This window comes from Pagrus pagrus (assembly GCF_965226575.1).
Source record: "Pagrus pagrus genome assembly, chromosome: 13".
Taxonomy (NCBI): domain Eukaryota; kingdom Metazoa; phylum Chordata; class Actinopteri; order Spariformes; family Sparidae; genus Pagrus; species Pagrus pagrus.
In genome coordinates this window covers 28,084,801-28,097,725 of record NC_140197.1, presented here as the reverse complement: position 1 = coordinate 28,097,725, position 12,925 = coordinate 28,084,801, and the positions used below count along the sequence as shown (strand labels likewise).

The 12,925-nt window shown below is 44.8% G+C and overlaps 1 protein-coding gene across 1 annotated transcript in view; it reads right to left on the bottom strand.

The window, feature by feature from the left end:
- Positions 1-241: 241 nt before the first annotated feature.
- ttyh2l (tweety homolog 2, like) overlaps positions 242-12,925 on the bottom strand; it is a 34,378-nt gene continuing 21,694 nt past the window's right edge. Inside the window, exons 5-14 of the mRNA XM_084371467.1 lie at positions 12,156-12,251; positions 9,901-9,973; positions 6,944-7,013; positions 6,803-6,858; positions 5,064-5,156; positions 4,885-4,977; positions 3,223-3,365; positions 2,930-3,106; positions 2,770-2,848; positions 242-1,256 (exon numbers count right to left, since the gene is read on the bottom strand). Coding sequence (XP_084227593.1) covers positions 1,176-1,256; positions 2,770-2,848; positions 2,930-3,106; positions 3,223-3,365; positions 4,885-4,977; positions 5,064-5,156; positions 6,803-6,858; positions 6,944-7,013; positions 9,901-9,973; positions 12,156-12,251 — 961 coding nt within the window. The 3' untranslated portion in view covers positions 242-1,175. The remainder of the gene's footprint in view (positions 1,257-2,769; positions 2,849-2,929; positions 3,107-3,222; positions 3,366-4,884; positions 4,978-5,063; positions 5,157-6,802; positions 6,859-6,943; positions 7,014-9,900; positions 9,974-12,155; positions 12,252-12,925) is intronic.

Genomic DNA, 12,925 nt, shown 5'->3' with positions numbered 1-12,925 from the left:
CACCGGGGCTTTTTACCAGAGAGGAAAGTCTTATTTAGCCGGCGTTAAATGAGATACTTTCATTTTTGTTTTTTTGGAAAAATACACAGTGCAGCCGATGTGCTGGTCCTGACGTGCATAAACGCATTTTCTACCATTTTTGTTAGATTTATGGTGCTGGCTGAGGATATTTCCCATAATTCTAGGTGAGTAAAGGCTCAAACAATCAGTAAATGAAGAAAGAAGAAGAAGAACACACGTTTTAATACAGCATTTATGTTCAAACATTAGTTTATACATTATCCTACAAAGAAAAACAGCACACAGCAGATCCAACACTGAAGAGAACCACTTCTCTCTCACAGGATACTGGAGGGGGGCAGATGGATCCGAGACCAAACTTTACATTTTTTGCATATTCATTTCATGTTTACCAGCTGTGCCACAGCACAGTCACACATGCCTGGAGGGCTAAAATTAAATCCCATCCGCTTGTGCTTATTTAGTTCAGGGGGAATTTTCCTACATGCAACTGCTATACGGATCCAAAATGTCACAAAAGAAAAACAATAAACCCCGAAGACTCATCCCCGATTAGCAGGATGCACAATGCAATTATTTACAACAAGGAACAGAGAGATGCTCAAACATGTGGCAGTTGCATAGTTAAAAGGAGAATCACAAATATCAAATCTTTGGCTGCTCGCGACAACATTTGTTTCAGCTGTCGTCGACATCTTTCGTTCTTATTTTAAGAAGTTGAAACAATCAAAATGCCACGTTGGAGGGACTGTGGGTCGTATTCAGCCGTCCCACTCTAGATCAAAATACTGACCGGATGATCGTACATGCAGGCCACCAAAGGAAATAGCAAAAAAACATTTTTTGATCCAATCAATTCAAAAGGCTCTTGATCCGGCTCATGGGAACACACATCACAACATCAACAACAGTCTCGAGGTCGAACCCGTTCAGGCCGCCTCTGTTCGGATCTGCATGCAGGGCTTTCGGAGCGCCGCACTGGTGTGTTACTGAGGTAATTGTCTCGTGTGGCCTGCTTTCATGTCTCGGATTGGGACGGCGGGCTGCGGCTCCCCGTAAAACAGGATTAACGCCGTGAAGGCAGCCTCCTCGGTGAAGGACTCAGAGTCTCAGTCGGCGCTGCTTCTCTGGAAAGGATTCAGCAGGTGGGCGGGCTACACCTGGAAGTCCGTCCCAAAGTGTCTGATCTGGGCGTCAGTCATAGATAGATAGGTGGTCCTCATACTGGGCGAATACTGTAAGAGGAAATGATAGAAAAATACACATTAGCACGTCCAAATTCAAACAACGGCGTCTTAAAATATATTTAAATGGTGTGATGTGGAGGTTCGGGGAGTATTTCTGTTGATGATGAGCTGATCTTTACATCAGGAGGTTGTGGATTCAGGGAGTGGTACTTTAATGAGTCAGGGGTCACACAATCAGTTAGACTCACATGTATAACTCAGTGTCAGGAGGTCACACAGCTGTATGGAGCTTTAAGGGGGTCTTATAGGTTAAAACCTTCTGCATAGCAAGCGTCTTTACGGCGGTAAGCCACAGCGTGTTTCGAAGGAGCGGGATGAGAAATGAAATCAAAGAAATCAGGAAGAAGTTAGACAACAAAAAAAAACTACTAAAAGTCTGAGTGAAAAAACAAAACAAAATGAAAATAACAGAAAGGTTAGACTGCTCACTGAGGAAGTGCTTACATTAAAGCATTGGTAAAAATGCATTGCAGAGCTTATTCACACAAAAATAACAACAAAAGAAGAAAAACACATTTCCCTCGCTGCTCTATTGTTAATACCTGCAAATGCCTTTTCTTCCAAAGCGTCTCAGTCACACGGACCAATACGAAACGCCACCAGTGCCTCACAGAGGCTAACTAAAATTTTAAACAGCGGTCCACATTCTCTCAGTCTCCCTCAAAAAGGTGTTTTCAAGAGCGCAGCTGAAGCACTGACTCAGCGGCACAAACAGAAAACTTAATGAAAGGAAAAAGAAACTTCACCGAAGAGAAACCTTAAATGTGGAGAGTGTGAAGTGTCATCTGTTATCCGGCTGCAGCTCTGGAGACACGTACAGACTATGAGTCCTAACACTAGACGCCTGCACGGATGTTATTCATCGACTGGCTATTTCATACATATTTAAATGTATGCATTAGTCTTAAAGCTGCACTGTGAAGTTTTGGGGAAGAAATTGTGAAGAAAAATCTTCATTGACTGATTTTTTTATGCCTAAACAAACTGATAAAGTACAACAGTGTCATGCTGTTTTACTTTGTTTATACGTGGCGGACCCTGCCACCTTTCTAGCTTCAAACAGCGTTCTGGGGACCTTATTTTCCTCTGAGAACAGCTTGTTTATTCACTTATGGAGAAAAGTTTGTGTTATTACCTCATTAATATTGCAGATATTAAAATTCTGAGTCTGAATTTTACATACAGAGAAATATAAATCCACAGCAGTGGTGAGGAGGACAGCAGCTCGGGGGGTTTAGCAGTGAGTGTCTTTGCATACAGAGATGAATGCACTTCAGTCAGCGGCCAGCAGAGGGCAGTCTTCCATCACATGCAAAGCAACATCCCTCCCCCTTCAAAAATGTGTTGGCAGTGTGCGGTTCTGTGCAGTGTATATGTGTTGTTATGCTCATAGCGCTGCTGCTGTGCATGCTGTCTGTGAGCGTTAGCAGCAGTGTCGAGTTCACCGGTGCCCTCATCCTCATCACACAAGGGACACTAGAGCCCCACAGGGCCAACGCACCGAGGGAGGCGGGGACCCTCTCCCTATGAGCGGCACGTTCTCGTATCGAGGGCTCCCTCCAAACAGCATGGACTGATTCCTGTGACAGAGAGGGGAAAGAAAAGGCGGTGAGAGATGTAACCCAGATGTACTACGATACTGTCAATCACGTGGATCTTACATGTATTCAGGAGGCGCTGTGGTAGGATTTGGAGGCGGATGAAGGCTGGCCACGCTGCCCAGGCTGCTGGTGTAGCTGCAGAAACTGTGGATGTTGGACCTTCTGGGGTTGTAGGACATCCGCCGCGCGTCCGGGTTGAACGGGTCCTCCTCGTCTATGTCGTCATACTCTTTGTCCCTGGGTGACACGCGCAGAGAAAGACACCCGGGAGAGAGTGGTTGTGTTAACACTTTGCAGGAGTGCATTGTGGGCCGTACCATAATGGGATAGGGGGGATGTTGCTTGGTGCTAACCTGCTGGCCATTAGCGTCCACACTCTGAAAACGGCACACAGCATGGCGGAGAGCGCGCAGGCAGCCAGCAAAGAAAACAAAGAGAGGTAGAGGAGCCCTTCCACCCCGTCGTAGCACACTCCCATTAGAGAATCCAGGTAGTCCTGGAAGAATGGACGCACACATACAATACACGTATTGTGCAGTCGGTTGTTATGTTTGTCCAGTGATGTTTTTACTTTTCATACATTTTTCAAAGAGAATCATTTGTAAATAAGTATTTCTGTAAACCCACTGAAATAAAATCCATTAGCTGATGTTAAAAAAACACTGATGGAGTTTATAAAAATGTAAAAACATGTTTGTTTATGACACTTTTTTGGGGACGTTTAAAAAGGTGCCATGTGGAAGAATTTAAAAAGAAGAAGTTTTGACATCATGTGAAAGACGTCTACGTACAATGTAGTGCTTACTTTCTCTCAGTCTGGACCGCTAACCGCACCGCTAACTGAGCTGACTAGCTATTCTGGTGATATGCAGCCCCCTGTTAATTTGGAGTATGAATACAAATGGTGACCAGTTCCTACATATTGCACCTTTAACTGACTTTCATTCAGAACCTGGACCTCACCGTACTCCACACACAGAGCATTCGTGGTTCTGCTGAACAACTGCAGCAGAAACAAAGTGCCGACATCCTTTAAATATTTCATGAAGGATTATCAAATGATCGTATTCAGTTTGTGATGGGGTGTTGTTCGAGTTTGAAGCTTGATTGGTTTAAAAGGGCAGACTATAAACATCATTACTATTCTAAACTGAGACGAGCTGCTGCGAGGGGGGAAATGATGCAACTGCAGACGTACCGCCCTGAACGCAGACTTTCACACAAACTTTATTATTGTCATTTTCAAGCCGGGACCCTGATGTTACTCTGATGACATGAGCAAATGCATTCTTGGTTTGTTGCATGTGGGTAATGGCTGCTCTCGAGCACACAGGATTACAAAGAGAGGTGAGGTTATCCAAACATCGGACATTAAACTAGCATTTGTCACGCCACGTCATGTCACGTCTTGTTAGCACGCAATAATTGGGAGCATTGAAAGGTGGCTGCCGGATCAGAAAGACCTGCCCTAAAAGGACTTTAGTGACGCTAACTTCCTGGTTATCCTTCATAAAGATGTCACCTCTGCAGCACTCTGTTACAGCCTCCTCTCTTTCAAATGTAAATAATATATATTACTAACATGCATCACCACCCTGCTGTCACTGTGAATAGATTCCTCAGCCTCCACCTTACCTCATCTCTACACACCTACATGCCGCAAACACAATTAAAATCGACATGTGAAGGTTTTCTATTGATCTAAAACATCTGCGGCGTGAAAAAGACTCATTTCGGCGCAGAGACGTCGTCTCTTTGCAGATAAAACTCTGACAATCTGAAACCCGCAGAAGTAAACCTCGCCTTTAAAGTGAGGCTGCGTGGGGGTGGTGAACAGAGGCTGTCTAGCAGATACAGTGTACTGACGATTGCAGCGGTGTCTCTAAACATGTCAGAAGTCTAAAAAGTAAAGAAAAAAAGGTTGAGCATCAGTCAAGTCGCTCCTCTGTGTGGCTCTGAGCTACGCTCCAAAGCAGCCCTATTAAAAAAGTGTCCCGGTCGGACTCTGACCTCACCTTATGTAGCCCGCGGCAGTCGAGCAAGGCTGTTAGCTGGTGTACACTGAACTCGGTGGAGTTCAGCAGTCGCTGGATCCCCAAAAGGTCTCTCTGTATAACAAGGTATAAACGAGAGGAGAGAATGATACACACTTTTCCCACAGCTTGGCGTAATAGCGTGTCAGTCAGTCACTTACCTCGGCGGTGGGGAAGAAAGGCACGGAGAACTGCAGCAGGCCCTGGATCTGGAGCTGCATGGTGGTCAGGGAACGCTGGCAGATTGTCAAAGACTGTGAAGACATAATCAGCCGCCCGCCATCATCACACGCACGCACACACATCCAACACAAACAAAATCAGAGGATCCCATTAAGGAGAGCATTGTTTGCGAGCGGCACGTCAACAAGTAATTTGGTGTTAAAGAAGGCTTTCTAATGCGCTTAACAAGAGGACACACTTCTCTCCAGACTGGAAGGCCCAGATTATCCTCCGCCACCAACTGTCTCGCCCACCAGTCACCCTCCCTCCCTCCCTCCTCCCCCGTTCACACCACCCACAAACAAAAAGAGCAATATTTATATCAAGTAGGCCATCAGATAAAAACATTATCCTTACTTAACAAGCATCATTTTAATCCCTAAATGGATCTGGTGACGGTAACTAAACATTTGGGTTTTAATTATTACCGGTTAGGGATTAATCCTCAACACGCAGATACAGTGCAGCTCACGAGAAAGAACAAAAAAAAGAGCCCGACACTGTACAGATAAGTCAGGTCACAAGAGCTTAAAGGGGCAGTTCACCACAAAATCAAAAAACACATATTTTTACTCTTGAGTGGAAAGTTTTCTGCCTTTCCGTTGTATATAATGGAACTGAAACTTGGTGTACTTTTGATTTTGGGGTGAACTGTCCCTTTAAACCCATTTGGTCTCATGTTTTATAATATTTTCATGAGTCAGGTGTTTTCTTCGTGAGCTGCGCTGTATCCGTGCTGAGTGAATCCGTGTGAGATAAAAACCACGAGCAGTAATAATTAAAATCCGTGTCTAGTTACCGTCACCGGATCCATTTAGGGATTAAAATGATCCTTGTTAAGTGCGAACAGTAAATAATATACATGCCTCTTAAAGTTGCATGATGCCAGGAGAGTGTTGAGCTGTGTGCGGGGTGGAGGTGGAGCATCACTCGAGAAAATAAATAAAAACTCCTCGTTGGTAAGTGGCCATCAAATTCACACTCTGTGCTCCGGCACTTGACCCTCAGCTAAGTGATCATGAAGGCAAAACTTCATCATTATGAATTTGTTTACCACTCAGACGATCGTACGGTTCAACCGGTCGTGTACATAAAGACGACTTCCAGTGTTAGCCTGAAGCCTCCGGCAAAAAATGTTTTCCGTCTGAGCTTTTTACAGCTCCAGCGCTTCGTTTGCACTTGACACCCAGAGTTTTGTGCTTATTATACGAGTTAAATGTCTAAATCTGCTCGACATGAAGTGTTTTTAAATAGGATTTGTCGAGGATGTACGATAGCTCTGTCATTTCTAGTTATTTTAGCGCAGTAGCCACCTTAATGCATGATTTACAGTAAACTGAATAAATTACTGCAAAAATATTGCTCTTGAGAAACACCCCGTGGCACAGATTACACTCAGGGTAAAAGATACGCCTAATTTCTGGAGACCCAAATATGGAGAAAGAGATATTCTTTGATTAAACTTTATCACTTTAGGTAATTAAATTAGTGTTGGAGGCTCATTTTTCTTAACAGCCGATTAGGGCTGTGATTGTGATCTGGCTGCCTGGCATCTTAACAAGGAAAAACCTCATTCTATAAAAATAGCAATGCATTTTCCAGTGTGTGACTCTGAGTAAACAACTATGTGTGTGTGTGTGTGTGTGTGTGTGTGTCTGCAGATAGCTAAAGTCAATACCTGCTGGAAGGGGTTTCGTAGATTCGGACTGCAGAACAAATAATAGTGTGCAACATCTGGAGGACGAGGAGGAGGAGAGGGAAAAGATTAGCACGGTGACAGAGAAGATGTGTGTGATTCTGTTGTGTGGAGATGAATTACCTGCGCTGAGGAAATCCTTGGTCTGGTTGACAATAAACTTGTCAGGAGACACACAGAAGTCACTGGTGCCCTGTGGGAAAACAAACATGCTTTTAATCCTGCGAGTGTTCAAGACCAAAAAGAGGCGCAGCATCATTCAAGACGTGAACTAGATCCCGATTTCTTGCGTTGCCGCCGAGTAAAACTGATTTTTCGATGGCCGGTAATCGTCAATCTCTCAAACGACCTGAACTACGACGTTTCTGAGCGAGCCTGTGAAGCGAGAGCGTTCATAAAGGCCCTCAAACATGTGCGACACAGAAGCATGCACTCTCATATAGACACACACATTAAACAGGCCCCACAAGAAAAAAACGTGTGTTACGCAGCATCAAACCACAGGCCGTGTCGACAGCGCGGAGCGTGTCGTGCTTTGCTGACCATGGATGATTCATATTTTCATGCTCTTTAGCTCATCCGTGAAGAGCCGCTAATGTGCACGCATAAACAATTAGAGGGTCAAGGTCAGGCCGTCTCTGTGCACGTCGTCTTCCAAGAACACAAAGAGGAAAATAACAACAGCAGCAAAAACTTAAAAAGAATAATTTCATACGCAAATGCCGGTGAAAGAAACACGCTGACACCAAAGACATGTTGTGACGCAGGGTCAGAAAAATCAAAGTCTCGTGTCATTTATTCCCAACGCAGTCTGGTGTCCGCTTTGCTTTACACGTCCCCAATCAGTGTGTTTTCTACAGCCTCTCGTCGTGGAGCGCAGCACAGCGAGCGATCTAACAAAGCAGTCATCAATGAAAAAAACATGATGCAACACAGGATGCGAGAAAAGTAAAACACATGGGAATGGAGCTGCAAAAGCACGACCTGACGCACAAAGAGGCCTACCTACGCTTCATCTCCACTTTCTATAGTTAGATTCACACATGCTCTCCCTCATTACATATCTTTTCTTTTTTTCAGCAAAAAAAACTGCAACAGCACTGTTATGGTGTTAGAGCCTTCATCTCTATCTCATTATACTAGCGGGGGACATTTTGTTTATGCTCCGTCTCATCAAATATGTATAAATTTATGAGCATTTTCTAGGACACCACCATCATCCACCTTCCTTTCAAGATGCACCATGTTTTTGGATGTTTTTTGAATAATGTCTTTACTTACTTTCGCATACTGTCCCACATTCATATTCTATGACTGGAGACCGCGTTTCTTTGATAACCCAGACTGGCCTCGCTGTCGTTACGAACCAGGCAGGTAGAAGTTATTGAGTGAATTCACCTCAGCTCACGAGTGACGTAGTGGTCTGACACTCGCACGCTGGAGACGAGCTGAACTATTCTGGATAAGTGTGCCGGAGAGGTCAGAGGTTTTAATGCAGGTCATGTGTTCGGCTGTAATGAGCTATACTCATCGGCAGAAGATAATCTGGCTTTAAAACTGCGGGAGAAGCTTCGGCGTTCTCCGAGAACCACAAGAGATGTCTACATTTCACACCCGGGTAGTTAATTCCAGGTTGAAATCGGCCCCCCCTGTCTCACTTACAACAGCTGTGCAGATGTGAAATCCTGTGGGATAATCCACAGATGGGATAATCTACAGGATGCGAGGAGATGGAGACGGTGGACATAAGGGATGGAGGAATGCTTGAAGCGAGGGGTTACTCTTTGCACCCCGGGCAGGGTCCCTAATGTGAGCTCCATTAGGCCCAGATGTTCTGAACACATGTCGTACAGACAGGCAGAGACAACAATCTGTCACAGACACGGACGACATAAGGAAGAGAAACAAAAGCCGAGGCGCAACTTAAGAAGAGATTTTTGAAGAAAGCAGAAGCAGTAATTAATGCTAGAAAACAGCTTCTTTAGCAGCGGCGGGGCTGAGGGCTGATTGACCTCGAAGGCTGGAGGACTTGTAATCAGCTTTACTGCATGACTGACCGTAGAAACGTAAACAAACATGTGCAGACACTTCTTAACCGGCAGACATGTCCAGGAACACGTGCTTATTGACAGTAATGCCCTCGGGAGGTAATTGAATGAGTGCGGGAGGCTAAACACAAGGACCGCCACCGTCCGCCGAGATGTCAGCGGGATCAACGCTGAAAAAACAGAAGCGACTGGTGTGTAGTTTGAGTGTCAGAGGGTCCAATCAAACACAAACACACATAAATAAATAATAATGCAAGTGTGACAAGACTTTGAAGTCTCCAGCTCCAGTCAGATGTGTTTTCTCCTTGTTCCTGCAGTCTGAATGTTTGAGTGTTGGTGTTGTTCTTGCAGAGAGCGGGGGGCACTTATAGTAACTTAAAACCAGCTTGTGATGTATTATATCTGCCTAATATACCTCAGGAATATCATTAATTTATGTAAAGCACCCACTTACCACTTCAGGTCACTTTCAAAGTCATTATAACGCAGTATAAAATGATGAAAGAGTCCTAAAAGCTGTAAATCAGTTAGCATTTTTGAGGTTCAGGCTCCCTCGTCTCAAAGTCAGTGGGTTTTTGTTTAATGTACGAAATAACTTAAAAGATTTCCACATGTTGTTCTGAAACATAAAATAAGTTAGTAAAAACTCACGTTTGAGTTCAACCTCCATGTTTCTTTAAAAAGATGGCGGCTAAATGAGACTGCAGAGGTTGTCGGGGACATTTAACGTCATCACATCGAGACTCATCTGCTATTACGACTTTAGTTGCCAGGTTTTTTAACTCTAACTGAGCTAACAAGCTAACATTAGCTACAGTGATAGCTGTATAGAAGCTGCAGTTATTCTGGTGATACGCTGCTCCTATTTGTTGGTCTTTTGAATTCAAGGCACACAAATCTTACGTACTGCATCTTTAAGGGTTTTAAGGCGGTAGTTTTCTTTATAAACCATGTCAGAGAATGACTGTGTGTGCCTCGACACGTGTGTGTGCGTGGAAGGCATCTTTTGAATTAAGACTCTTCTCTTCTCACCACAGCTGTCGCGGTGCTCGCTCCCAGAGAGGCCCAGCTCAGGATCAGGGACAGCGCCACAAAAGTCATGATCCTGAGGGGAGAAACGACAAACGGGAGAGCGAGTGAGAGGGAGGGAGGGGATGACAGGGAGATGCAGACAAAGACACATAGAGAGAGGCAGATGAAACCGTTTGTAACAATGATCTTCACTCCCTTTTTTTTCCACCTATAGGTAATTTGATTTATCTTTGCAGCGTTTGTCTGAGAATTCTCCTCCTGCAAGTCAAGCTTTGCAGCGCCGCAATCGTAGATTAGAAATTCAATTTATCATGGAGTGATATAAAAGGTAACATAACTCAAGAGTCCTCGCTGGATTCACTTGTGAGCTCTAGAATAGAGAAGATAGTCTATAGAATCAGATCCAGTCGGCAATACGTCTGAGCGAAGCGGCTCAGTCTCACAAGGCCACGACTAAAAGAAGTCTGGGGACTTTCCATCTCTTTTCTGCTCTGCTGGGCTCCACCGGCAACATTTTTTAATTGGCTGCGCTTTCTGTCACTCACGGACGTATTAGCTGTCAATCACAGAGCGCCGTCGCTGTCAATCAAACGCCGACGCCAGCTGTAGTTTGTCGACCTCTTGTTTCATCGGCCGCCCTTTCGTCTGAGAGGAGTTCAACAGGCTCTTAACATCGGGGAGGTGGATTTTACAAGCATAAAAGAAAAATTAACCACAATTTTCTCAGGGACCACAGGCAGGAGCTGCAGAAAGGGCTGGGAGTTTTTAAACAGTCCTCCTGATGGATGTAAAAAAAAAAAAAAAAAAAAAAGAGGCTGCAGAGCGCTTCTGTTCCTCGGACCCTCTTGAAAGCACCAATAAAGTAGCCTGAGAGCACTTAATAATTAGTTAAGGGAGCGGACTCATCCTGCTCGGGCGATCAATAGGCATTAGTGAGAGCCATCAGAGGGGGGATGTGGAGAGCGATCCGGAGCATCATCTGCTCACACTGACACGTAGGCTGCACTAAATTGGGCAAATGGGAAAGGAAGTCTGGACTGTGGATTCGCCCGTCAGACATCAGTGTCGGTTTGAATTACTGGTTACAATTTACCAAGTCAAACGTTCCTCATGCTAATCTCTCCGTTTCCTCATCGCAGTGGAATATGAACTCTCCTATTATCGTTTATTTGCACGTATTAATAAAAAACACTACTTTTTTTGATGTGTATTATCATAAAGTTACCATTAAAGTTCCCATGAAATGGCTAGTAAAGCGTTATTTTCTTCGGCGTAGGACGTGTTGTGGATATTGATTGGCTTTTACAGTAGCCAATAGCACTAAATGTGCGTTACAGCCCCGGGCCATGGACACGTGGTCTGCTGATTGCTATCTCACAGTGAACCTGACCAGGACGGGACAACAGTTTAACGACAGACGGCTGAGATGGTTCACTCACAGGATTTGAATCCAGCTGCGAGGCTAACTAACTTTACCAACGGCAGCTACATTTGGCAGCAACAAAGCTAGCAGTAACTGTCCTTTAGGAAACGCCATGAATCACCTCAGTCCTGTTACTCGCCTCTGTTGTTCTCGGAGGCTGCGTACAGCTCCGGTCTGGAGGTGTTCATTCATTACTGGTTAGCAGTAATTAGCGGTCACATTAGCCTCAGCTCTGGACTGATATCTTTATTTGTTGCTAAGCAGCCAGAGGATAGCAGAGGGAAAACCAGGAAACACTTCCTCCCATAAGTTACGATGCGGTTTTGTGTTTCTGTACAGTAAACACTCCCCTCTGGCAGCATGCTTCCCTTCCGTACGTCCATGGCAGAGTCATCAACATTAAGAAAAGCCTTAATTGGGTGAAGAATTAGTAAAAGGCCCCAGAGTGCAGGATGAGTCATGAACTATTTTAGTCATTATCCAGGAAACTACAAACAAAATGACTTTTTTAGCCATTGTGAGGACTGATACTGCCACATCGGTGCGGTAAAGAGCAGGACAACACTTTAAACATCTTATTAACATCATATACATATTATTTTCACACTGGACCTTTAATAGTATGTGGAAATAAACAGTACTGAGGGGAGGAATCAAGGCAGAGTCATCATCAGGGCTATTTGAAGACGTAATGCGATCGATGGTTGATGTTAATGCAGTGACCTTTTGGTGCCAGAGAGGCGGACTGCTGCACCGGTTGGTCTGCGGCCAGTGAAAACACAGCTGGAGATGAAAAGCAAACACCTTGCAGGTTCACACACGGGCTACCTACGTGATGAGCAGCCATCGAGACTGCTTGGCCATCCCCAGGCACACGGCCAAGCAGATGACCAGATCCAGGATCAGCAGCAGCAGGTAGTTCAGCCATCTACGAGACAGGGAAGCAGGAAAGCGTCAGTATATAACAACCCTGATTGATGGCTGATTTTCGCTTGCAAGACGGCACGCTTCCTGCACATGTACAAGCCTCGGGAAAGTGCTGGCCCGACATATGTTTGGGACTGAATGTGTGAGGTCTGTGTATATCAGCATCCTTGTCTCCTAGTTAGAGCCCATCTGTTTCAGGTAATTTCCAGCCTGTTGGCTTAATAATTCAACACCACAAATCCATAGACATTAATTTTTCAAGCTCTGAAAATGTCCTTCACAGGAGTGGCCTACAGTCAGCCTCTGCTCGAACAGCGTGTGTGTGTGTGTGTGTGTGCGCTGACCGACCAAACACGTGGGAGTGCTCATGACTCATTTTTTAACTCCCTGGTAGCCGCTGTAAATCTTTCAGCATTGACAAAAACATTCAGGATGTCAGGCAAACAGGTGAATTGTAAAGACGCCGTATATTAGCGACAGTCTTGTTGTGAGCGAGCTGCAGCATTGTAGTAAATCTGTGCACCAAGGTCACCAGAGAACATGATTCACTTGTGCTGTGTGAAGAAGTCTGAAGGTACCCTAATAGACTTTGAAAATAGACTGCAGAATGGATATTCGGCCGCTCGCAGGGAAAGAAAAAGGCGTACGGACAGAGAGAAAAACACTAAAAGAGAC